Source organism: Salmo trutta, chromosome 6 (genome assembly GCF_901001165.1).
Source record: "Salmo trutta chromosome 6, fSalTru1.1, whole genome shotgun sequence".
Lineage (NCBI taxonomy): Eukaryota > Metazoa > Chordata > Actinopteri > Salmoniformes > Salmonidae > Salmo > Salmo trutta.
Window position 1 is genome coordinate 14108998 of NC_042962.1, and position 26774 is coordinate 14135771.

The 26774-nt window shown below is 45.4% G+C and overlaps 2 protein-coding genes across 5 annotated transcripts; one reads left to right on the forward strand and one right to left on the reverse strand.

Moving 5' to 3' along the window:
• Positions 1-235: 235 nt before the first annotated feature.
• On the forward strand, positions 236-3316 carry gtf3ab (general transcription factor IIIA, b). Of its 3 annotated transcripts, none has more exons than XM_029755384.1 (10): positions 236-534; positions 731-825; positions 1137-1233; positions 1921-2009; positions 2085-2158; positions 2255-2338; positions 2491-2726; positions 2854-2907; positions 2995-3116; positions 3148-3316. In XM_029755384.1, exons 1-10 carry the CDS (start codon positions 364-366, stop codon positions 3152-3154), a joined length of 1029 nt encoding a protein of 342 aa, XP_029611244.1. In that variant the 5' UTR covers positions 236-363; the 3' UTR covers positions 3155-3316. The 3 variants fall into 3 exon arrangements, with proteins under 3 accessions (XP_029611244.1, XP_029611243.1, XP_029611242.1); XM_029755383.1 differs by having other exon boundaries at positions 237-534; positions 2995-3147; positions 3179-3316; XM_029755382.1 differs by having other exon boundaries at positions 238-534; positions 2995-3316.
• Positions 3317-3512: 196 nt separating this feature from the next.
• LOC115195489 (ligand of Numb protein X 2) lies at positions 3513-25100 on the reverse strand. 2 transcript variants are annotated; one of them, XM_029755381.1, is made up of 12 exons: positions 24991-25100; positions 20377-20570; positions 19878-20135; positions 12033-12271; positions 11827-11964; positions 11506-11705; positions 10138-10542; positions 7689-7886; positions 7398-7575; positions 6858-7107; positions 6034-6192; positions 3513-4863 (listed from the first exon to the last, which is right to left on the reverse strand). In XM_029755381.1, the coding sequence occupies exons 3-12, from the start codon at positions 20021-20023 to the stop codon at positions 4728-4730; spliced, it is 2049 nt and encodes a 682-aa protein (XP_029611241.1). In that variant the 5' UTR covers positions 20024-20135; positions 20377-20570; positions 24991-25100; the 3' UTR covers positions 3513-4727. The 2 variants fall into 2 exon arrangements, with proteins under 2 accessions (XP_029611241.1, XP_029611240.1); XM_029755380.1 differs by having other exon boundaries at positions 19753-20135.
• Positions 25101-26774: the final 1674 nt, after the last annotated feature.

Genomic DNA, 26774 nt, shown 5'->3' on the forward strand with positions numbered 1-26774 from the left:
TCAAATAATCAGTCTACACTTTACAGTACCTTGCTATATGCTGTTTTAAAGTCAGGTGTGCGTCAATGCACAGCAATTCACTGTTCCAACCTCCTCCAATCAGGAACTGTTCAAATGTAGGGTGATGGCTGAATAAAATCACGAAGCAGGTGTCCAATATTAATTTATAAATCATCAATATTTCACCAAAATAATGATAGTACTTAGGCCTGAAATTAATTTAGGCTATTACAGAGCCAGACTTTGCTTTCTATTTTGTTCACGTTCATCTGCGTGGATTGAAACACCCCTGTATTATCCAACAGTGGTATCGCCCAATAAAATATATAGTCCTCAGGTGTGTTAACCCATGTAGGCCGATAAATGACCTGCCCTATTGGTTTTGCGTTATCAAAAACACTGTCATCTGTACAATTAAAGATGGGGGAAAGGATTCAAGTCCACAGAAGCTTTATTTGTTCTTTTGTCAACTGCAATGCCACCTTCAATAAATCATGGAAATTAGATGCCCATCTTTGCAAGCACACAGGTTTGGTGAGTACCTATCCTGCCCAGTTGGCATCTTTCAACAGATGGTCCAGGTCAGATCCTATGTACTGAATTTAGAATATCTGTTAATCAGAATGAACCTATTGACGTAAGTGAAATACAACTGAACGTGAATTAATGTCTGCGGTCAGAAACACGTATTATAGTGTTTTGTTACTTTGGTCATCTTTCTCTTTGACAGAAACCCTTCTCGTGCGAGAACTGTGACAAGAGCTTTTGTACCCGCTACCAGCTCACCAGACACGGGCTGAGCCACAGTGGAGAGAAGCCATACACGTGAGTAGGACGCTTCACTATCCTATAGGGCAATGGTTCACGGTCAATGACCGGTTGTGTATGAGCCTGTATGGCTGTTCCTGCCTTCAACAATGTTTCATTGTTTCCTTTCCATATGATTTGGCGGACAGTCAGTTGGCTAAAGTAAAGACTAGCACCAAAGCTAGGGTTGAGTTGTAAATGGTTTTGAACCAAATGTTTCTGAATGAACTCGAGTAGTAGTGCTAACCCATTGTGCTATGAGTCATGCAATTCATTATTCCTCTTACAACCTTCCCTCTGGTCACTCGTCTGTTTCTGTGCGTCTGCAGGTGTCAGGCTGCAGGATGCTCCGAGGCCTTTGTCACATATGCCAGCATGAAGAATCACATGGCTCGCGTTCACCAGCACCAGGAGAAGTACTATAAGGTTGGCTAAACCGAAGTTAGACTTTGACGTATCTAATGAATCATTGATACCACTTGTTTCAGTCTGAAACGAAGCCCTGCAAAAATCGTGGACATTTTCCTTAAGCCAGCATGTTTAATAAAATTACATTTGAATTTACTCTACTGCTGCTTGAAATTTGAGGTGTATTTAGAGCACCAGCACTGAAGCCCATGCTCTAAACTATGTAAACATCTGTTAGTATGTGTGCATGTAGTCTTGTGCACTTGCCTTCAGTCATAGGCAGACATCTTGCCACAGAAGTAGACCTGCGTTTTGCCTGTTTAATAATTTCCTGCGGCTAGTTTGTCTAATTTCAACCAGCTGAGTGACCAACATGCAGAGTAAGTGGATTTTTTTTTTTTTTTTTTTTTGTAATCAACATTCATGACAAACTAGACGTCGCTTGTCTTCATGGCGTTGCCTACGTGGATGAAGGCACCGCTACGTTTTCATGACTCGGCTTAACTGAGGTTCACATTCATCACCCTATTGCCTTAAGTTTCATTTGACACTGTTCTGAAACAGTTGATGGTAAACATGAGATTCTGAATTCCTTGAGACTTCCACCTCAGGTGTGGCTAAAGGAATAGTGATGGCGATGTTGGACTACGACAAATGGTCCTCCTGCTAATTTTCATTCAAAAAGGTTTGCAAATTATGTTCTAGTGTGACCATGTGCACTGTGGGATGGAGTTCAATAAGAAGAACCAACTCAAAACCCACAAGATTAAACACACACAACTGCTTCCCTTTCAGTAAGTATAACACACTGGCCTCTACAAGAGAATGTACTCTACCACATCAGGCTGAACTCTGACCCTTTCCCATAGGTGCATCTTTGAGGGCTGTAAGAGAGAATTTGCTGCTCCCGGACAACTGAAGCGCCATGAGAAAGTACACCAAGGTGAGCCCTACACATGCCCCATACCCGTCTCAAAGTCTTATCAGAGGTCCTGTAGATGTGTTTCATACATTTATATCTAGCCTTTAACTTTCCCAGGTTACCCCTGTGCTGTGGAGGACTGTCCATTCCAGGGGAAGACTTGGTCAGAGTATCAGAAGCACAGGAAGGCTGTGCACAGAAGTATGTAGGCCCTCCAAAACATTGCCACCCTCTTGACCATGCTGCAACTCATCCCTTTGCATTGTCTTGTGAACCCCTCTCACATGGTCCTAAATGATTATATAGACTTAAAACTGATCCAATTGTAAAGTCTTCACTGGTTGTGTGTTCAGTCAAGCTACAGTGTGATGGCTGCAGTAGGATGTTCCTGGAGGCATGGTTCTTGAAGCAGCATCAGCTGCGGGTCCACTCTGGTGCGCCCAAGAGGGTGTTCCAGTGCTCCGACGCTGGGTGTGAGCAGACCTTCACCACCCACTTCAACCTGGAGAACCACGTTGTGTCGGACCATGAGGGCAAGATGGCGTTTTCCTGTACACACGAAGGCTGTGGCAAGCGCTTCGCTATGCAGGTGGGCTCATGGGACAAGACTCAAGTTACAATATGGTATCCTGTCACATCGCAAATCGTTTTGTAGAACTCAATCTCTCTTAGTGTGGAATATTTGGTGTAAAACAAAGTGTTTTTATATTCCTTAGGAGAGTTTGAGACGACACCGAGTGGTTCATGACCCAGAGAGGAAAAAGCTGCAGGTAAACACTGGTATTGTTGGGTATATGGGGGATGAATAACATCCCTACATGTAATATTATAAACCACTGCTTTTTTCCCTTTTGCAGAAGGTGCACCCTAAAAAGAGGAAGCCGTTGCTTCAGAAGACAGAGTTGGGGACAGCCTCCACACAGGTTGAGACCAGCAGACTGGCTGATCAACTCCATACCACCAGCTTGGGCTACTCTACATCATAGCACCGCCAGCTTGGGCTACTCTACATCATAGCACCGCCAGCTTGGGCTACTCTACATCATAGCCATGGGGGGAAATCTGTGGAACAGCAACCTATTCTTTGCTACGTGTCAAGCATTTTTGTTTAGTTTTCAAGAGCTGAATTTCAGTTATGTATTGAACACTTATCTAATAAATCCTCACCAATGCATTGCTGGATCCTTGACTGTTAATGGTTATGTAATGCACTATGACACTTTACAAATACCCAATGGTGTCTCACATGATGTATTCACTTTCAAAGCATATTATGAAGTCTGGTCCATCATCCTGGGAAGTGTGATAACTGGGCCCAAGATCTGTCTTCTCCAGCAGAAGAGAAGTGAATTTGGTAAACACATTGACTGGCTTATTTGATAGACTAGAAGTTTAATAATTAGTATACAAGTAGGACGTGATATCCCAGCAACTTTGAGGAAACCACTTTATGGACCTTGTGGCTGTTCACACTTATCTGCCCTGAGTGGCTAGTGGTCCCACCTGGCCTAGCCTCTGACTGCCTTCTCATTGTTCGAGCGGCCACTAGATCTACCTGTTCACTAATGGCCAATCTGTAGGAGGGTTGGTGATGAACAAATTGCATCCGTGTGCTTGAAGTGCACCACTTCAATAGTTCTCACAGAACACCAATGGAACTTGTGGTATTAAGAGATGGGTAAAGCTTTTGTTTGGGTGCCAGGCAGGTATTCACCCTGCCGAAAGGAAGAGTAGGCTGGAGTACCACTACCGGACCCACAGACTGCCTAGTGTTGCATGTTTGCCACAGCACAGGGATAACCCAACAAATAATGGCAGAGCAATTTAACGGCAACTTTATAGGAATGTATAAAGAACCCAGTCATCAGAGGATTTGCAATCTGTATTACCTCCCCTGAACACATCCAGGTGCTGAAATGACTCCACTAGCATAATGTTGTCCGGCGGTGTGGGGCCAGGCAGATGTGGCTAAGAACTGACTCCAGATGCCCTCTGTGGAAAATATTTATCAAATGGCAGAATCCACAAGTAAACCCTAGGGAGCTGATGGCTGGGTCGTCATGGTGATGAGGCCTAACGCTTGGGCCCCCAGGGTAAGGCCTTGGGTTTATTCAGTTGGAGCGAGTAGGTAAATGTTTTATCCCATTTTTCTTCTGATAATCTTAGCAACGTTTCAGACAAAAATACATGGCCTAGAGCTGATCTAAATCATTCTATATGGCAGAGAATCTTCTGTTCTATGCAATGAATTTCTATCTAATGTTGCAGCCACCTGAACACACCCTTGGTATCTTCTACTGCAGTCCAGAGACTATGTACTGTCCATTAACAGATACAGTCCCAATAACATGACCATATGAACACTTTGTGGGGCTGACACAGTCCGGCCTAGTATCAAGTGATTTTGCTCAGTAGGGCCAGGTTTCCTCTAGCCTGGTTTGATGAAGTCTGTAATTTGGCCCAGGTTACAGTAGGTCCAATCTAAAACAATTTCAGTATGGTATGATTTGGCACCATAGCCTGGTTTCGATGCAGTCCTGATTTGGCCCTGGATAGATCCAGTCTACAGTAATTTCAGTATGGCATGATGCTATGCCAGGCTGCCAGGCCAGGAGACCACGGTGAGAGCCACTCTGCTCCGCTGCTCCTTCAGCATAGGTACCAGGGCTGAGTGGCTCATACCAGCCGTAGACAGTCCATTAACCGCCACTATCATGTCCCCACACCTAGGGAACAGAGGGGACACAGAGGGGCACATCAACATGGATGGACCACATACAGTAGATATACACTACTTTATTAAGTACACCCCCCTCCCATGAAAATGGTTTGCTCCAACAGACAGTGAGTCACATGGCCATGGCTTGCTATTTAAAGTAGGCAGACAGGCACCAAGGAATTCAGTTACTGTTCGATTGAACGTAATAATGGGCAAAACTATTGACCTAAGCGATTTTGAGAGTGGTATGATCATTGATGTCAGGCGCTCCGGTTCCAGTATCTCAGAAATGGCCGGCCTCCTGGTCTTTTCACACACGATAGTGTCTAGGGTTTACCGAGAATGATGAGACAAACAAAAAACATCCAGTCAGTGGCAGTCCTGTGGGAAAAAACAGCTTATTGATGAGAGCGGTCGAAGGAGAATGGCAAGAATCGGACAAGCTAACAGGTGGACCACAAACAGGCAAATAACGGCGCAGTACAACAGTGGTCTGCAGAACGGAATCTTGGAACGCACAACTTGGCGGTTCTTGTCACAGATGGGCTACTGCAGCAGACGACCACACCGGGTTCCACTCCTATCAGCTAAAAACAAGAAGAAGCGGCTCCAGTGGGCACAAGATCACCAACACTGGACAATTGAGGAGTGGAAAAACATCGTCTGGTCCATCCAATCCTGGTTCCTGTTGCGTCATGCTGATGGCAGAGTCAGGATTTGGTCTAAGCAGCAGGCATGGTACAGGCTGGTGGGGGTGGTGTAATGGTGTGGGGAATGTTTTCATGGCTCATGTTAGGTCCCTTGATACCAATTGAGCAATATTTCCATGCCCTGAAGAATTCAGACTGTTCTGGAGGCAAAGGGGGATCCGAACCGGTACTAGATGGGTGTACCTAATACAGTGTATATGTAAGACAATATAAGATGTACTTTATTGACAATTAACAATGGTCCCGTGTGGCTCAGTTGGTAGAGCGTGTTTGCAACGCCAGGGTTGTGGGTTCGATTCCCACGGGGGACCAGTTCGGGGAAAAAAATGTATGAAATGTATGCATTCACTACTGTAAGTCGCTCTGGATAAGAGCGTCTGCTAAATGACTAAAATGTAAAATGTAACTTACAGAGAACGGAAATGTGTCTATATGCTCACAACCCAACAACATGACTGAAGGCTTACTTGAGGCGGCCATCGTAGTATGCAGGCGTTCCAAGGACAATGGTCTTGATGAAGAATGCCTGGTTGCTATGGTTTTCCTCGTATCCCCCGACGATGCTGAAGCCCCAGCTCCCAGGGTGACTTCTACGCAGAACAATCTCATGGCTACTGTGAAGGTAGCTGAGAGAGAGAGAATACAGAGGGAGAGAACGAGCCAGTGTTTTAGTGAGAGGGCGAGAGACAGGGGGGAAGATGCAGGGAGAGAAATGGGGAAGGAGGGCAAGAGAAAGACAGAAGAGGGAGGAAACAGAGACAGATGGGGAGGGAAAGAAAGCGATAGTGTAAGGGTGATTCAGAGGGAGGGAGAGAAACAAAGAAAGACAGCAGAAGAAAAGGAGAGAGCGTAAGAAAAAAAGAGGGGTGAGTTTGAGGCTGCTCTCTGTACCAGTCTCAGAAGGAGGAATTATGGAGAGACATTGGGGATGTCACCACATGCCTCTCAGTTGATAATCCACACTACAGCACAGTTCAGGACAACACACACACAAACATAATCCCCCGTATGGACCTCCTTATGTAACACACACACACCCTGGCTCACACACATAATACTGACACATGAAACGAAAGACATATACATCCCAATACCTCACACACTCAAACACAATCTCCACAGATGACTTCAGGTGGACTTCAATAGTCTTAAAGGTTTTCCTCTCCTCAGCTTCACCTACACTAACATGAAACCACTAAATAAGTCAAAGCACAAACTCCCAATATCCCAAACACTCCAAGTGAGTCCAACCCAAACAGGTGTGTGTGTGTGAGGGTTATATTCTCTGTACCTGGGCAGGCCGAGCCACAAGACCCAAGAAGGGGACCAGGAGGAGTCGTAGTCTGAGTTGTGTGTGTGGTGGTGTGGGGGAAACAGCTGGTCCTCAGGGCTCTGAACCTGGCCCGGCTCCTCCACCATGCTGACCTCCAGGGCCCTCAGCTGGACGGAGGGCGATGCTGCGCTGGCCTTCAGGGTGCCCACCGCCTCGCTGTGGCTCAGGTAGGTCAGGTCCTGGCCATTGATACTCAGGAGGATGTCACCTGGAGGGAATGAGAGAGAGTGTGTGTGTGTGTCCGTGCGTGCGTGTGTGCGTGCGTGCGTAGGAGTGAGAGAGAGGAAAAAAAGAGAGCGGGAAACAGAGGGAGGGACAAAAAGGACAGAGAAGAACAGTTAGTTAGGGACAAATAGTCCTGAGAGACACTGACCTCTGAGACTTCAGCTGAACAGATAATGAGCACAGGAAGAGAGCCAAACCAAAAACTGACAACTTGAATTAGGCCTTGAGAATAATATCAGAAGCTCCCACTGGGGGATGTGAGCCATTACTCACCTCGTTTGATTCGTCCATCACGTGACAGGCAGCCGTGTGGTTGGACGCTGGTCACAAAGATGGGCAGCTCGCCGCTCTTGCTGCCCCGCCCCCCGGCCACGGTCATACCCAGAGACTCATGAGGCTCCTTCTTAACAGTGATGTGTTTCTCCTTACACGTCACACACTGGGACAGGTCCTACACACACACACACACACACACACACACACGATAAGAGAGGTCAGTATACAAAGATACACATGAACAGACACAGTCAGACACACACACTCCCTTCAGGTGTGTGTACTCACTCTGTGGGTGCTGGGGCGAGCCAGGTGGGCACAGGTGGGCGCTGGGCTGGGGCTGGGGGAGAAGCTGTAGTGGTGGTGGTGGTGGTGATTGGGGAGGAAGTGGTCATGGCAGTACAGGTCTCTGTTGGAAGTGGAGCTTGGTGGAGGGGTAGGCTTACTGGGCCGGCCAACCAGTAGAAAAACTCTCTCGCCGCTGGCCTGTAGTCGGCAATCAAATCACATTGTATTTGTCACATACACATGGTTAGCAGATGTTAATGCGAGTGTAGCGAAATGCTTGTGCTTCTAGTTCCGACAGTGCAGTAATATCCAACAAGTAATCTAACAATTCCCCAACAACTACCTAATACACACAGATCTAAAGGGGTGAATGAGAATATGTACATGTACGTATATGGACGAGCAATGGCCGAGCGGCATAGGCAAGGTGCAATACATGGTATAAAATATGAGTAATGTAAGATATGTAAACATTATGAATAAAATACAGTATATACATGTGATTTGACTAATGTAAGATACTGTATGTAAACATTATTAAAGTGGCATTATTTAGAGTGCATTGTATAAAGTGACTAGTGATCCATTTATTAAAGTGGCCAGTGATTGGGTCTCAGTGTAGGCAGCAGCCTCTGAGTTAGTGATGGCTGTTGAGCAGTCTGATGGCCTTGAGATAGAAGCTGTTTTTCAGTCTCTCTGTCCCAGCTTTGCTGCACCTGTACTGACCTCATCTTCTGGATGGTAGCGGTGTGAAAAGACAGTGGTTCAGATGGTTGATGTCCTTGATGATCTTTTTGGCCTTCCTGTGACCTCAGGTGCTGTAGGTGTCATGGAGGGCAGGTAGTTTACCCCCGGTGATGCGTTGTGCAGACCGCACCACCCTATGGAGAGCCTTGCAGGTGATGGTGGTGCAGTTGCCGTACCAGGCTGTGATGCAGCCCGACTGGATGCTCTTGGTTGTGCATCTGTAAAGGTTTGTCAGCGTTTTGGGTGACAAGCGACATTTCTTCAGCCTCCTGAGGTTGAAGAGGCGACCACACTGTGTGTGGGTAGACCATTTCAGTTTGTCTGTGATGTGTACGCCGATGAACTTAAAACTTTCCACCTTCTCCACTGCTGTCCCTTCGATGTGGATAGTGGGGTGCTCCCTCTGCTGTTTCCTGAAGTCCACGATCATCTCCTTTGTTTATTTGACGTTGAGTGAGAGGTTGTTTTCCTGACACTACACTCCGAGTGCCCTCAACTCCTCCCTGTAGGCTGTCTCGTCGTTGTTGGTAATCAAGCCCACTACTGTTGTGTCATCTGCAAACTTGATGATTGAGTTGGAGGCGTGCATGGCCACGCAGTCGTTGGTGAACAGGGAGTACAGGAGGGGGCTGAGCACGCACCCTTGTGCGTTGTTATAATATAAATCATTTTATAACATTTTTGACATGCGTTTTTCTGGATTTTTTTGTTGTTATTCTGTGTCTCACTGTTCAAATAAACCTACCATTAAAATTATAGACTGATCATTTCTTTGTCAGTGGGCAAACGTACAAAATCAGCAGGGGATCAAATACTTTTTTCCCTCACTGTAGGTAGCTTTGTTCTCAAATTTGCTTTGTTAAAATCCCGAGCTACAATAAATGCAGCCTAAGGATATATGGTTTCAAGTTTGCATGTAGTTCAGTGAAGTTCCTTGATGGCCGTCTTGGTGTCTGCTTGAGGGGGAATGTACACAGCTGTGACTATAACTGACGAGAATTCTCTTGGTAAGTAAAATGGCCGGCATTTGATTGTAAGGAATTCCAGGTCGGTGAGCAGAAGGACTTGAGTTCCTGTATGTTGTTATGATTACACCATGAGTCGTTAATCATGAAGCATACACCCCCCCGCCCTTCCTCTTCCCAGAGAGGTGTTTATCTCTGTCGGCGCGATGCATGGAGAAGCCCGGTGGCTGAACCGACAACATATCCCGAGAGAACCATGTTTCTGTGAAACAGAGAACGTTACAATCTCTGATGTCTCTCTGGAAGGCAACCCTTGCTCAAATTTCATCTACCTTGTTGACAAGAGACTGGAAATTGGCTAGTAGTATACTCGGGAGTGGTGGGAGATGAACACGTCTACGGAGCCTGACCAGGTGGCCGCTTCGTCTGCCCCTTCTGCGGCGCCGTTGTTTTGGGTCGACAACTGGAATTAGATCCATTGTCCTGAGTGGTGGTCCAAACAGAGGATCCGCTTCGGGAAAGTCGTATTCCTGGTCGTAATGTTGTTAAGTTGACGTTGCTCTTATATCCAATAGTTCTTCCCGGCTGTATGTAATAAGACTTAAGATTTCCTGGGGTAACAATGTAAGAAATAATGCATAAAAAACAAAATACTGCATAGTTTCCTAAGAACTCAAAGCCAAGAGGAACTGTCCCAACTCACCCTTTCAGAAACACTGTTTCAACCCTAGCCTTACCTGTATGATCTGAGCAGCCTGTTCAGGCGTGCCATGGCGTAGGTCTTGTTCATTGACCGCCAGCACGCGATCGTTACTACACAGCCTCCCGTCCTTGGCCGCTAGGCCGCCGTCCAGCAGGTCTAACACAAACACCCCCACCTCGTCCGTCCTCCGCACCAGCTTGATGCCCAGCTGCTCTGATGAGTCCCGCTTGTGCAGGGTGATCCTCAGGCTGGCAGGGCTGGACGGGGTGCTCTCTGGGGTGGAGCAGGGGGCGTGAGGCACAGAACGGGTGGTGAAAGGGGGCGGGCGAGAGGCACAGCGGCGCTCTCTCAGGACAGTGAGCTGTAGCATGGCACAGGGGCGTGCAAACGTGGAGCGGGCAAAGTTATGGGGCACGTTGCTGATGTCTACACTGTTGACCTAGGAAGGGGGAGAAAGAGTACTTAAAGGGATATTTTGGGATTTTAGCAATGAGGCCCTTTATCTACTTCCCCAGAGTCAGATGAACTCATGGTACCATTTTTATGTCTCTGTGTCAAGTAGAAGGAAGTTAGAGGTAATTTTGCGAGCCAATGCTAACTAACATTAGCGTAATGACTGGAAGTCACTGCATTAGCGATATTAGAGAAAGGAGGAGATAGGAATCCCAATGGACTATGAATGGAGGAACGTATAACGTCTCACCTAGCAGACCGTTGACCAATTGCATTCACGTTGTCATGCTACGCCATGCGGTTGCTAAGCTAATCGTCACGCAATCCCTTCTCAAAGTCAGGATCGAGAAACCTGCCTATTTTCCTCGAAAGTATGTAAAGTCACGATTGCAAAGCTATACGATATTACGGAGAACAAGTGAACTATCTCACATCTCAGAAAATATATGTAATGTTGTACTAAATTCATGCTAATTTTGTGTTTTAAAGCTAGTGCTTAATTGACCACCATTCACTCCTTGAAGGAGAGCTCTCCTTGTCCCAGAATCTCCCAGAATGCACTGCGTGGTCCATGGACGATGCATAGGCAACGTACACAATGGCCGTTAATACGATTCCAATGGAGTTTCCCATCTCCACAAATGTATCCTGATTGCATCTACTAGCATGCTAGCAGTTACCATAGACTTCCAGTCATTGCGCGAACACCAGTTAGCAATTGTCTTTAACTGGCGTTAGCAACTTCCTTCAAACTGCACACAGAAACTTAAAAATGGTATCCATGAGTTCATCTGACTTTAAGATAGTAGATAAAGGGCTTCAATTCCAAAATCCTGAAGTATCCCTTTAAGAGAGGAGGATAAGAGAGAAGGAGGAAAGGGGGGGTAAAGTGATTAGGAAGAGGAAGAGTGGAGATAGAAGAAAGATTACAGCCATGCAGGACCCTCACCTGCAGTATCTGGTCTCCGGCCAGAAGCCTGCCATCTCGAGCAATGACCCCGTCACGGTAAACTTCCTGGATCACCACGTTGATAAGGGGCGTCTCATTGCCCCCGACAATGCTGATGCCAAGTTCTACATAGGGGTTGGAGCGGTGGACCTCGATGGTGGTGATCTCACCCTCTGGAATGGACGGCAGCTTCACACAACCTGGGAGATACACATGGATATGGAAGCACATCAATCTCTTATATTCATGAATGTTTAGATTCAAGGCATTTAGAGAGGAAGGTTAAGGAAAGGAAGTGAGATGGAGGAAGTGATGTCATACCTTCTTCTGCGGAGAGGGGCGGGGACTCGGGGCAGTCCCACCCTGAGGAGGTGGAGCTGGCGGTACGGAGGAGGTGGATGCAGGGGTTACTGAGGGGTCGCTTTACCCTGGGCACCACACACTCCAACCCTACCGCACCTACACAGAGAGAGAGAGGTTAGTAATACACCCACACACACCCGTACACAGTTATTACTCTTACTCACTGTCCTCCTCAGTGCTCTCCTCAAAGGCAGGGTTGTCCAGTCCAGGCTCATCAGTCCACATGGGAACACTGCTGCTGGTGGTGCCACCAGGGGGCGAGGGGGAGCTCTCCTCCCGCAGGTCTGTCTCCGTCTGGAGGGAACGGGGGGACCTGGGTGGGCTGGTCACCATGGATCCCTCCTCCCCGTGATCACATGGTGGGCCCTGTAAATTGGTCTGCTGAGACCGCGTCCCCGGACACCTGGGCACAGAGAGAGAGGGATATCAGAGGTTACACAACTGGCCAATGTTCCCTCTAAGCTGTGCACAGGAGAAGCACAAGATTGAACTTCACTCAACATTCTAGAGTTTTCCCCATTAGTTAACACTATCAACGTTTCCCTTTACTGTGGAAAATGTGATCGAATCAATGCAATATTAGCCACTATCAATGCAACATACCGAAAACAAAACAAACTATGCAACAGATTTTGTTGTAGGCAGAATGCATCGCAGTAGGATACTATTGCATTGACAGGCACAATTCAAGGCCCGTACTCTACACATACCAGTGTGCCATAACCAATCAGAGCTCAGTAGGCCTAAATGCAAATAAAGCATTTCCATATATGGATCTGTGCCATTCACTTTGAACTGGACTGTTTTTACAGCATGAGCGGTCGTGAGTAGATGAGCTTGTTTTGAGATCAAAGCGAGAACTACATGTAGTGAGCATGTACACATTTGTACATATATGTTCTTATCCTTTGCCAGTTAGTGAGTAATTAGCCCAGTTATAGATACTTTGTTGACAGCAATGGTGTAACGGTCGTCTGTGGAAGAAGGAGTAGACCAAAGCGCAGTGTGGTACGTGTTCATGATGTTTATTATAACTTGAACACTGAAACAAAAAAACAAAGTGGAACAAAACACAACAGCTCTGTCAGGTGAACACACCAAACAGAAAACAACTACCCACCCCAACCCTGTGGGGAAAAGGCTACCTAAGTATGGTTCCCAATCAGAGACAACGATTGGCAGCTGTCCCTGATTGAGAACCATACCCGGCCAAAACAAAGAAATACCAAAATACAGAAAAAAGGACATAGAATGCCCACCCTAGTCACACCCTGGCCTAACCAAAATAGAGAATAAAAACCTCTCTATGACCAGGGCGTGACAAATGGGGGAGTGATCGCTTCCTACAACAGCACAAAATGTGTGCATCTTTGAAAAGCGAGTCAGGTAAATAGCTTTTTTTGTCTTAAAGGAGCAGTGTTGTATTTTCAGACAGGCTTGAATAAGCCAAGTAGCCAATAGGCAGAGGGTAGCATCATTTGTCTGATTATCTGTATTAATGGTATGGGAATAATGATGCATTGTTTTGTAAAGTGGTTTCTTGCATCAAACAACACAACAACATTTTCAGTCACCTCCTTGTCTGAAGGACAAGTGGATAAACAGGTTAATGTCAAGTTCTGCATGTTTTTTTCTTCAAAAGTCTCATGGAATGTAGGCCTACATTGAACACCACACATTGGCGGCTACTGTAGGCTGAATGATCAGTTTTACCTAATTTTTACCAGCATGACACATGTGCAACCAGAGGGAAAAAAACTCTAGACCACCTTTACTCCACACACAGAGATGCATACAAAGCCCTCCATTTGGCAAATCTGACCATAATTCTATCCTCCTGATTCCTGCTTACAAGCAAAAACTAAAGCAGGAAGTACCAGTGTCTCGCTCAATACGGAAGTGGTCAGATGACGTGGATGCTACGCTACAGGACTGTTTTGCTAGCACAGACTGGAATATGTTCCGGGATTCATCCAATGGCATTGAGAAGTATACCACCTCAGTCATCGGCTTCATCAATAAGTGCATGAGGACGTCGTCCCCACAGTGACCATACGTACATATACCAACCTGAAGCCATGGATTACAGGCAACATCCGCATCAAGCTAAAGGCTTTCAAGGAGCGGGAGACTAATCCAGACCCCTATAAGAAATCCCGCTACGCCCAAACCATCAAACAAGCAAAGCGTCAATACAGGATTAAGATTGAATCCTACTATACCGGCTCTGATGCTTGTCGGATGTGGCAGGGCTTGAAAACTATTACGGACTACAAAGGGAAACCCAGACGCAAGCTGCCCAGTGACGCAAGCCTACCAGACGAGCTAAATGCCTTTTATGCTCGCTTTGAGGCAAGCAACACTGAAGCATGCACGAGAACACCAGCTGTTCTGGATGACTGTGTGATAACGCTCTCGGTAGCCGATGTGAGCAAGACCTTTAAACAGGTCAACATTCACATTGCCTGCTACCGCAAGGCAAGCGGTACCGGAGCGCCAAGTCTAGGACCAAAAGTCTCCTTAACAGCTTCTACCCCCAAGCCATAAGACTGCTGAACAATTAATCAAATGGCCACCGGACTATTACATTGACCCCCCCATTTGTTTTGTACACTGCTGCTACTCGCTGTTTATTATCTATGTATAGTCACTTCACCCCTACCTACATGTACAAATTACCTTTAACCTGTACCCCCGCACACTGACTCAGTACCGATATCCCCTGTTTATAGCCTCATTATTTTTATTTTATTGTGTTACTTTTTATTATTTTTTACTTTAGTTTATTTGGTAAATATTTTCTTAACTCTTCTTGAACGGCACTGTTGGTTAAGGGCTTGTAAGTAAGCATTTCACGGTAAGGTCTACACTTGTTGTATTTGGCGCAAGTGACAAATAAAGTTTTATTTTATTTGTCATGTCAGTAGCCATGAAGTGCTTTGAAAGGCTGGTCAGGGCTCACATCAACAGCATCCTCCCGGATACCCTAGACCCACTCCAATTCGCATACCACCCCAACAGATCCACAGATGACGCAATCTCAATCGCACTCCACACTGCCCTTTCCCACCTGGACAAAAGGAACACCTATGTGAGAATGCTGTTCATTGACTACAGCTCAGCGTTCAACAACATACTGCCCACGAAGCTCATCACTAAGCTAAGAACCCTGGGACTAAACACCTCCCTCTGCAACTGGATCCTGGACTTCCTGACGGGCCGCCCCCAGGTGGTAAGGGTAGGCAACAACACGTCTGCCACGCTGATCCTCAAGACTAGGGCCCCTCAGCCGGGTATACTTAGTCCCCTCCTGTATACTTAGTCCCTGTTCACCCACGACTGCGTGGCCAAACACGACTCCAGCACCATCATTAGGTTTGCTGATGACACAACACCGACAACGATGAGACAGCCTATAGGGAGGTCAGAGAACTGGCAGTGTGGTGCCAGGACAACAATCTATCCCTCAATGTGAGCAAGACAAAGGAGCTACAGGAAAAGGCGGGCCGAACAGGCCCCCATTAACATCAACAGGGCTGTAGTGGAGGGGGTCGAGAGTTTCAAGTTCCTTGTTGTCCACATCCCCAACAAACTATCATTTAATAATTGGTTAATTTGTTATTTAACTAGGCAAGTCAGTTAAGAACAAATTCTTATTTACAATGACTGCCTAGGAACAGTGGGTTAACTGCCTTGTTCAGGGGCAGAATGACAGACAAACACACCAAGACAGTCGTGAAGAGGGCACGACAAAACCTTTTCCCCCTCAGGAGACTGAAAAGATTTGGCATGGGTCCCCAGATCCTCAAAAAGTTATACAGCTGCACCATTGAGAGCATCCTGACCGGTTGCATCACCGCCTGGTATGGCAACTTCTCGGCATCTGACTGTAAGGTGCTACAGAGGGTAGTGCATACGGCCCAGTACATCACTGGGGCCAAGCTTTCTGCAATCCAGGACCTATATAATAGGCGGTGTCAGAGGAAAGCCCATAAAATTGTCAGAGACTCCAGTCACCCAAGTCATAGACTCTGTTCCCTGCTACCGCAAGGCAAGCGGTACCGGAGCGCCAAGTCTAGGTCCAAAAGTCTTCTTAACAGCTTCTACCCCCAAGCCATAAGACTGCTAAACAATTAATCAAATGGCCACCGGACTATTACATTGACCCCCCCCCCCCCCCATTTGTTTTGCACACTGCTGCTACTCGCTGTTTATTATCTATGTATAGTCACTTCATCCCCCTACCTACATGTACAAATTACCTCTAACCTGTACCCCCGCACACTGACTCGGTACCGATACCCCCGCACACTGACTCGGTACCGATACCCCCTGTATATAGCCTCATTATTTTTATTTTATTGTGTTACTTTTTATTATTTTTTACTTTAGTTTATTTGGTAAATATTTTCTTAACTCTTCTTGAACTGCACTGTTGGTTAAGGACTTGTAAGTACACATTTCACGGTAAGGTCTACACTTGTTGTATATGGCGCATGTTACATTTACATTTACATTTAAGTCATTTAGCAGACGCTCTTATCCAGAGCGACTTACATGTGACAAATAAAGTTAGATTTTATTTTATTTGATAGAACAGCTATTTCCATGTTAAATATAATGGGAGGCATTTTCTCCATTGTTTTTGATGGCAGGCCACTCTGGTAGACCTACATTATGATCAAAAAGCCACAGTAGCCTACTTTACCACTGTTAAAACTAACTTAAAGCGGGTACATTAAACGTGCGTGTCACCACTTCCACCGAAGGTGGTTCCTCTCCCTGTTCGGGCGGCGCTAGGCGGTCGGCGTCGCCGGCCTACTAGCCATCACCGATCCTTTTTTCCTTTTCCGTTTGTTTTGTCTGTGGTTCTTTCACACCTGGTTTCATTTGCCTTAATTTCTGTGTGTATAATTACCCCTGTTGCCTGCCTAGGTTTGTGCGGGATTATTCATGTGATGTTGCTCGTTAAGGTTGTGCCTTATTTGTTTTCACGTATTATACCAAGTGTGTATAAGTTTAGGAGCGTTGTTTTTTTCCCTCCTTCCGTGAGTACTGGTTTCTCTGTTGTCAAGGGCGTTTGTTTTGGTATTGCACCTGACCTGTATGTTTGTGGACTTGCCTATTAAATAACGCATCTCGGACATCTCTGCTCTCCTGCGCTTGACTCCTTCACCTACCTCTAAACACAAGCTCGTCACAGCGTGCCTGAATTTTCACAACATTCAAGTTTGAGCTCAGCAGACCTGAAATTTGCTCAGTGCCGAAAAAATGAGGGGGAACATTACAACTGGCTGCACATATACTGAGCTGGCATACATTTCACACACGCTGCATGCATGAAAATATACACAACCTGCCACCACTGAGTTCAGCTCATAAACAGGTAGAACAGACAACTTCAGGAAACCTACAGAATTGAAATAGAGCTGTGTTTCTCAACCCCTGGTAGCAGAGGTCCCTGGGATGTTCCTGACCAGTCCCTCCGAAGGACGCTCCAAGTGCCCTGGCATGTTTCTGTTCTAATCTGATGGGAGCGGCAGTGTCCAACCACTGACTTTAAGGCAGCTGTAGGACCACAAACAATGTTAAATGTCCAAGCTGACAGACACCCAATTCTGTCTCTCATGATCTCATCCCGTAATTAGCTCCATTACTGTTTTAGGGCTGGGGCAGAGGGCACTAACCATGTGGATCTGGGCCTTAATCTATAGACGCTATTAAGAACAGAGCAAAGAATGCCCAGTCCCAAAACAGACACCTCAGAGAGACCTCATTAGGGACAACTTAGAATGAGACAGATCTCACCTGCCAGAACATGAATGCCCCCCTGAAGCAATTTTGCATATGCTTGTCCATCAGCTGAGGAGAAGGTGTAGTGAACACCTAGCCTTTGGCTTTGTTCAAACACTTTGAAAGTTATCCTCCCTTACTCCCTTCATTCATTCATTGAGGTAATTACTGATTGACATTGTTGGCAATCTTATTGGTTTCACCAATCCAACCTTGGCAGATCAGTGATGACTTTGAGGGAGGAAGGAAGTAAGAAAGGATGCACTTAAAAATAAGTTGAATTTAGCTTTAGTGGACTGGGCCACGGGCTGGACTGGGCAGGGCAGTGGGGTGTCCCGTACCCAGACAGCTGACTCAGGGAAAGCATGTTAGTGTTAACAACAGCTCATTAGCCATAGCTCGTTAAGGTAAATATCCTCTGAGACATTTCCCTAAGGATACCTACAGAATGTGGAATTCAGCAAAATAAAAGTTCTCCGTTTTTAGTTGGCATTCCTCTGGTCTAGTCCAGAATCAGTCCAGAATCTCACACAGTTCAGCATAGCCTAGTAACCAGTATGTTCCAGCTTTAACCAAATCCTTTGTTGTTGTCATGTCACAGCAGGAGTCAGGACAACAACAAACGAGTTGGCTGAAGACGAAACGCTAGCACCCAGGCATTAAACTCCAGATAGGTAAGATACATCTCTACACAGGAATGCAACGTTTGTCCTAATCGCTGATTCAAGCACAACAAGGTTCAGCATCAATTTATAACATGTTAGAGGCCAAATTCTACTCTGTTTCAACCAACATCTAAACAACTCTTAGTGCGTTACACAGCAGACCTCCCTCACCGCGGATATAGTAGCTACACACACTTCAACACATCTCACAGCTACCACAAGCCTGCTGAGTTCCCCACCACCACACACACTGAGTTACGTGTGTGTGTGTGTGAGGCTTTGTGGGTTGATCACCCGATTAGAGAGGTGCTAGAACAGCCAGATGTATTACCCTACCACCGGACTCACCATAGGTCGGGGTTGCCCTTGGCAGTGTCACAGAAAAAGTGGTTGAACAGGTCTCTGGAGTTGAAGTTTCCCAGCATGGTGAAAGTCAGAGGACATGGAGCCTCTGCCAGACAACACAACACATGACCAAGTCACTGGCTGGTAATCCCCAGTCACATGACCAGGGACCTAATAATCCCTGTGTGGTCTCCCAGTGGGGAGCTGCTTGTAAGAAACAGGTCTAGGATCAGTTGATCATAGTCAATAAAGGTCCAATGCAGCTGTTTTTCTCTCAATATCAAATCATTTCTGGGTAACAATTAAGTACCTTACTGTGATTGTTTTTAATTAAAATTGTCAAAAATAAACCAAAAGAGCTTCTTAGCAAAGAGCAATATCTCAATCAAGATTCTTGCTAGTACTGTCTCGAAGTGGTCTAAGTGGGGAGGGGGAAACTCAAAACTAGATGTTATTGGCAGAGAGGTTTGGAACTCTCTTTCTTATCGGTCTATTAACTAATTTACCGCATGATGATGTCAAGAGGCAGGCCAAAACTCCATCCCACCAAAACAGGCTGAAATTTTAGGTGGTCTTTTCAAACAGCTCTTACACTAAAAGGGCATTATCATATTTTTCACAATTTCACAGTATTATTCCAACCCGAAAAGTGTGGAAATATATAGCAAGCACAGGAAAATCATATTTTTGACTGCACTGGGCTTTTAACCAGTACAGGGATGAAGGTATATCTGGCCCTCTATCAGTGGTTATAGGAAACTGCTTCCTGTACGGCTCTTCCCATACGATGTTTACTAGACCCCTCCCTCCACCAGGAGTGGTGTGTGTGTATGCCTCCACTCTACCTGTGTTTCAGGTGTGTAAGTGTGTGTGTTCGTGCCTCCACTCTACCTGTGTTTCAGGTGTGTAAGTGTGTGTGTGTGTGTGTGACTCCACTCTACCTGTGTTTCAGGTGTGTAAGTGTGTGTGTTCGTGCCTCCACTCTACCTGTGTTTCAGGTGTGTAAGTGTGTGTGTGTGTGACTCCACTCTACCTGTGTTTGAGGTGTGTAAGTGTGTGTGTGTGTGTGACTCCACTCTACCTGTGTTTGAGGTGAGCCTCCAGGTCACAGCGGGGCATGCTGAGGCTGCAGGCCGGGGCCAGGGGACAGGACACAGACAGCTTGTCAAGCAGCTTGTGTACCAGGATGCTGCTCCGCCTACACACCTGCAGATGTAGCCGCTCCCGGTCCAGTGGGCAGAAGTCCCGCTCCTGGAGGAAGCTGCGGAGGCACCGGGCACAGAAGGTGTGTCCGCAGGGTGTGTCCAGGGGCTGGACCAGGGGCTGCAGACAGATGTGACACACCAGGTCATCGTCCACCTCCAGGCGGTAGTTATAGAGGTGGTTCTCCCAGGCCCGGTGGATCTGACCACACTCTGGACACAAGGCCTCCAGCACGGGCTCCACCGGCCGTGCTGGACCCACCTGGATGGATAGGGGAAAGCAGATGTTGGAGGACCATGGAAGTTGAATAGAACAGCTTGATTTAATGAATCCCAGAGAAAGTCATTAATAGGTTGTTATGATGCAATTACCATGTAATGTGTATGAAATACCAGGTAGATAGTGGATTGGAGACAATACACACACACACAGATATGAAGGAAAAAACGGCAAAACAAAACATCTGTTATGTGCCTTTTAATGCTAGGTTCACTTCACCCACCTCCCAGCCGGGGCTGCCCATGTCAGGACCGGGGCTCCAATCGCCAGGCACAGTATTTGGCACAGTCGTCACTGGGGTTACAGGTCGGGAGGTTACGGGCAGGTGGGGAGGGGGGCGTCCTATCCCATAAGCCTCAGAGGGTGAGCTGGTGACTGAGAGGACAGCCACCCCCCAGTGGCCAATCAGACATCACCCTGTAGGTCAGAGGTCAAAGAGCAGGGGTTAAACAGATGGGAAATTAAACAAAGTGTTTGTGTGTGTGTCTCTGAGTGTGTGTGCATGTGAGAGTGTACTCATGCACATTATAGTACTGTATCACGTGGTGAATATTTGCTTTGTATGAGTGTATGTGTGACTGTGTGTGTGACTGTGTGTGTGTGTGTGTGTGTGTGTGTGTGTGTGTGTGTGTGTGTGTGTGTGTGTGTGTGTGTGTGTGTGTGTGTGTGTGTGTGTGTGTGTGCAGATGATGTAGTGCCGATCCTGCTCACTAATCGGTCAGTGTAATCTCACTTTCGCTTTCGCCTGCTGCAATCATCCAATCCCACAGAGAGGGAATTATCTGGGATTGAATCAGAGAGGACATGGGTATGGATAAGAGGAAGGAGAGAGAGAGGGATAGAGGGAGAGTGAATGAGAGAGAGAGAGCGGGAGAGAGAGATAATAAGAGAGCGAGAATGAAAGAGTGAGAGGGGAGAAAGAAAATAGGAGAGAGAAGAGATAGATGGAGAGAGAGAAGGGAAAATAATGACAGAGAGCAAGGGTAGATTAGAGAGAGGGTAGAATGGGAAAACAAAAGAGTAGAGCGATACAATGAAAAAAGAGAGACAAAGACTGAAAGCGAGAGAGAGAAGGGTGATATAGAGAGAGGGTAGAATAAAGAGAGGGTGATATAGAGAGAGAAGGGTGATGGGTGATATAGAGAGAAGGGTGATATAGAAAGAGAGTGATATAGAGAGAAGGGTGATATAGAGAGAAGGGTGATATAGAGAGATGGGTGATATAGAAAGAGGGTGATATAGAGAGAGAAGGGTGATATAGAGAGAAGGGTGATATAGAAAGAGGGTGAAATAGAGAGAATGGTGATATAGAAAGAGGGTGAAATAGAGAGAATGGTGATATAGAGAGAAGGGTGATATAGGGAGAAGGGTGATATAGAAAGAGGGTGATATAGAGAGAGGGGTGATATATAGAGAACGGTGATATAGAGAGAAGTGTGATATAGAAGAGGTTGATATAGAGAGAAGGGTGATATAGAGAGAAGGGTGATATAGAACTAGGGTGATATAGAGAGAAAAGGGTGATATAGAGAGAAGGGTGATATAGAGAGAAGGGTGATATAGAAAGATGGTGATATAGAGAGAATGGTAATATAGAGAGAGAAGGGTGATATAGAGAAAGGGTGATATAGAGAGAAGGGTGATATAGAAAGAGGGTGATATAGAAAGAGGGTGATATAGAGAGAAGGGTGATATAGAGAGAAGGGTGATATAGAAAGAGGGTGATATAGAGAGAAGGGTGATACAGAGAGAGGGGTGATATAGAAAGAGGGTGATATAGAGAGAAGGGTGATATGGAAAGAGGGTGATATAGAAAGAGGGTGATATAGAGAGAAGGGTGATAGAGAGAGAAAGGTGATATATAAAGAGGGTGATATAGAGAGAAGGGTGATATAGAGAGAAGGGTGATATAGAGAGAGAAGAGTGATATAGAGAAAGGGTGATATAGAGAGAAGGGTGATATAGAAAGAGGGTGATATAGAGAGAAGGGTGATATAGAGAGAATGGTGATATAGAGAGAAGGGTGATATAGAGAGAAGGGTGATATAGAGAGAAGGGTGATATAGAGAAAGGGTGATATAGAGAGAAGAGTGATATAGAAAGAGGGTGATATAGAGAAAGGGTGATATAGAGAGAAGGGTGATATAGAAAGAGGGTGATATAGCGACAAGAAAAACAAGTGGAAGACTGCCAACTGATCACTGACAGCGACACTTGGGGAGTGAACTTTGCCTTGTTCCTGCAGGCATGTGTGTGTGTGTGTGTGTGTGTGTGTGTGTGCGTGCGCAGCTCTGAAACACAGCCATCCACTCCTACAAGAATCCCGACGACACATGAGCGTAAATATATATTGATTGCAAATGTTCCCGAATGAGTGAGCCTTCAATTGTCAATTGTTAATATTAATGAACTCTGTGTAACTTCTCAGCTTACCGTTTTATGACCCATTGTCTAACAGACCAGCCATGCTTGTTAGCCAGTAGGGCACATTACTATGCCAATCCTTGGTGACGATAATTGCTGTTTGTATGTTTTCTGTTAATTACTTAGTGTAGTAAATAAATGATTTTAAGACAATTGATGTATGGATGATTTTAGTAAAGACTGGGTTCGTGCAGATAACCAAGAATTACAACTTTCATGATGAGACTGAAACAACATACGGGTTAAGATTGACTGCTATCGATGTAAAATATTACTAAGTATTTTAAGAGTTTATTCAGAGGATAACAGCTCTATAAACGTTCTTCTGTGGTGCCCCGACTTTCTAGTTAATTACATTTACATGATTAGCTTAATCAGGTAATATCAATTACAGAGAAATAATTTTATAAGTTAGCATGTCATATCACTTAATCCGGCATAGCCAAAGACACGACATATAGATAGATAGAGGGGTGTTCTCTCTCTTTCTATTTGTGTACACTTCTATCTGCTGCTGGCTATATTTTCAATGTTCTGAACGCTTCCAGCCCTTCTGACTATACCACTGCCGTTTCTGCCTTTCTTCATGGCTGTTGTTTCCATGACTACGTGCCTCTGTGTAACTTGTATCCATGACAACCTGCTTCTAATCTCTGTGACAACCTGCTCCTGTCTCCTTGACTGCTGGTACCCTTTTCCATCTTTAAAGTACCACTACCTGCTCCTGTGTATGTGTGTGTGTGTGTGTGTGTGTGTGTGTGTGTGTGTGTGTGTGTGTGTGTGTGTGTGTGTGTGTGTGTGTGTGTGTGTGTGTGTGTGTGTGTGCGCGCGTGCGTGCGTGCGTGCGTGTGCGTGCCTGCCTCTGTGTCTATCCTGCAGCTGGAGATGCATTATTCATGTGGACACAAGGCTCCTCTGTTCCCATAACAAAGATCTGACATAATTTTATCACGCAAACACACACGCGCGCACGCACATGTACACACATAGTGGATGCTCTTGGGGTATGATTTTGTGGGTAAGTGCAGTGTCTTTCAACCACTACTGTGAATGAGTTTGAAATGCAAGACTAATGCAGTCTCTAAGTTAGATCTCTCTCGTTCCCTCCCATCTCTCTCTCTCATGCTCTCTCTCTCTGCCTCTCTTTCCCTCTCTCTCTAACTCTCTCTTCCTCTCTATCTCTCTCTGTCTCTCTCTCTCTGATGTCTCTCTCTCTTTGTCTCTCTTTCCCCCCACCCTCTCTCTCTCTCTCTCTCTCTGCCTCTGTCTCTCTCTCTTTCTCTTTCTCTCTGCATGTTTCTCTCTCTCTGTCTCTATCTCTCTCTCTCTCTCTCTCTCTGCATGTCTTGCTCTCGCCCTCTGTGTGCATCCTTCTGCCAGCACTTTACAGCAGTTACAAGAGCACTTAAATATGATCTTACTTTCAACATCATTGGATTGCAGCAGCAAATGTCATTAAATACTGTGCGGCATTACATAAGACTGAGAAATATTTAATAGCTTCTAGGCAGCACAGGATCTGATATTATTTTCCCAGAACAGCACTTATCTCTCTCAAATTGTGTGCATGTGTGCGTGTGTGTGTCATTGTCTTTGCTGTGTTACACGGCGCCTTATGGCCACCATGTTATTGTATTGTTATTCCAAAGGCTTGCTTTCCCTTGCTCTCTCTATTGATACCAGTAGCAGACAAGGCGTTGCAGCTGTCACTGCCTACAGCGACTCAGCGACTAATGAACAAATGAAATGCACCGGATAATGCACAAAGAAGATGACGTCTGTCCTGTTGCCTACCCAAATAAATGGATAGGCCTTGGCTATAACATTTAGGCTACAGCAATCTTGCATGTCTGTCAGACAAGAGGGAAACGCGATGTATTCTTGCCCTCTGGTACAGTTGATCACGTTAATTAATAAGGTAGTAGGCTAATAAAACGACAATCCCTGGGCAAAATACCACTACCATGACTTTCAAGAGCCTAATCCTTTTGTAATTCTTTGCAAAAAGCAAGACAACTTCAATGTGCAATTTTCACTCCATGGTTCGTTTCAATGTGTAGAATAGCAATTGTAAAAAGCGGACTAAAATAATGACTTATTATGAAGGGGAGAAAAAAATGCATATCGCAAAGGCTATCAATTCAAATTGCAGGATACCCATTTCATTCACTGCCCTATCTCAAAGGCATCATATAATGGTTTAGATGACAGTAACACAATTCTTATCATTTGGGCTGGTGAGCGAACCAGCCGGAGTGTCTGTCTGATTGTCAGATTCCCTCCTCCCTTCCTTCTCGGTCCGTGGAATAGCGCGGAGATAGATGGCTCATGGACAGACAATTGCGACTTCAATAAAGCTATATAGACATCGTGACAGTGAAGATGTGTGAGCAGAATACATGCATTATATTACCTATTCCGGCTTCTCCTTGGTGCAGAGAACTCTGGCCCCGAGAGGGGACAATTACCGGACCTCGATCACACATTCACCGCAAGAAGACGAACGGCAGCAGCCGCACATAAAACGCCCCCGTGCGGTTTGCGGTGAAGCACCCGCCCACTGCTCTGTTCCAGCAGTCAGTCAAGGAGATGGGGGCGGGGTCTCGCAATGTCAATCAAAAAATGAAATTAGAGGCTTCATTTCATGCCTGTTCGAAACCAGCTCCTGAAAATAAATGTAGTCATTTATTTTTTTATATTGGACTACATCTTTACTGTTATAATATATTTCAACATAATGTGTGTTTTTTTATGTCATTCTTTCTGTTATTTTACGTATTGAAATCTGATTTTACGTAAGGCACTGCTACGGACCATAGGTGTGTGAGGTGCTCGCTCGAAGGCCCCCGTGGAGGAGAAGTCAACAGAAATGTTCATAAATAATCATTAGCTAGCATTGGCACTATTGATTTGATTTTTACAGTGATCACTACACCATGGCAGATGATGGCGAGTTGGATAACTATATTATAATCTATCCTACTGCCAGTAGGATGTTTTCTTGCTTGATGTGAATTGTATCGGTGTTTAAAAAGCCAATCTAGCTACTATAGCTAGCTATGTCAAGGGGATTTATTATGCTATTTACATTGTAGTTCATTGTTTTCCAGCAGCTAGGTCGGTTGCTATTCATGTTATGCATGTAAATGATTAGCTAGTTATGTTGTGCTGTTATTCAATCAACTGTAGCTTTACTAGCTAACTATCTCACATAGCGACTGAATTGTTGTTGAGAGATTCAGCAAGGTAATGTTACACCTAACAAGTCGGGAGTTATTTTTGGGTCGCAGCTGCTGGAAATTCAATGTTTGGGGGAGGATAGAGTGTGTGTGAGCGTGAGAGATACAGTGAGAATAGAGATTGATGTGTGTGTGTGCACCATTGATAGTAAAATAATGTGCGTGCATGAGAGATCCTGTGCGCACTTGTCTGTGGTCAAAGGGCAGCTATAACAGTTTATCCCACTGAGACAAGATACTACTGACTCAGCAGGTCAAACCAGGACACATGCGGTACCTCTGTTACTGTTGCTTGCCCTCTTAGACTGAGGTTGTAATGCCTCTCCCTCTCTCTGCTTTCCATTCTGCTGTTTTTTCTCTCGCTTTTTATTCTCCTCTTTCTCTACTCCCTTTTTAGCCCCATTTATATGTCAATGTCTCCCTCTTGCTCTCTCTCTCTCTCTCAATTAAATGTCAATTTAAGGGCTTGATTGGCATGGGAAACATATGTTTACATTGCCAAAGCAAGTGAAATAAATAAATACTTAGTGAAATAAACAATCAAAAATTAACAGTTAACATTACACTTATAAAAGTTCCAAAAGAATAAAGACATTTAAATGTCATATTATGTCTATATACAGTTTTGTAATGATGTGCAAATAGTTAAAGTACAAAAGGGAAATAAATAAACATAAATATAGGTTGTATTTGCAATGGTGTTTGTTCTTCACTAGTTGCCCCTTTCTTGTGGCAACAGGTCACAAATATTGCCCCTGTGATGTCACACTGTGGTACTTCACCCAGTAGATATGGGAGTTTATCAAATTGGATTTGTTTTCTAATTATTTATGGATCTGTGTAATCTGAGGGAAATATGTGTCTCTAATATGGTCATACATTTGGAAGGAGGTTAGGAAGTGCAGCTCAGTTTCCACCTCATTATGTGGGCAGTGTGCACATAGCCTGTCTTCTCTTG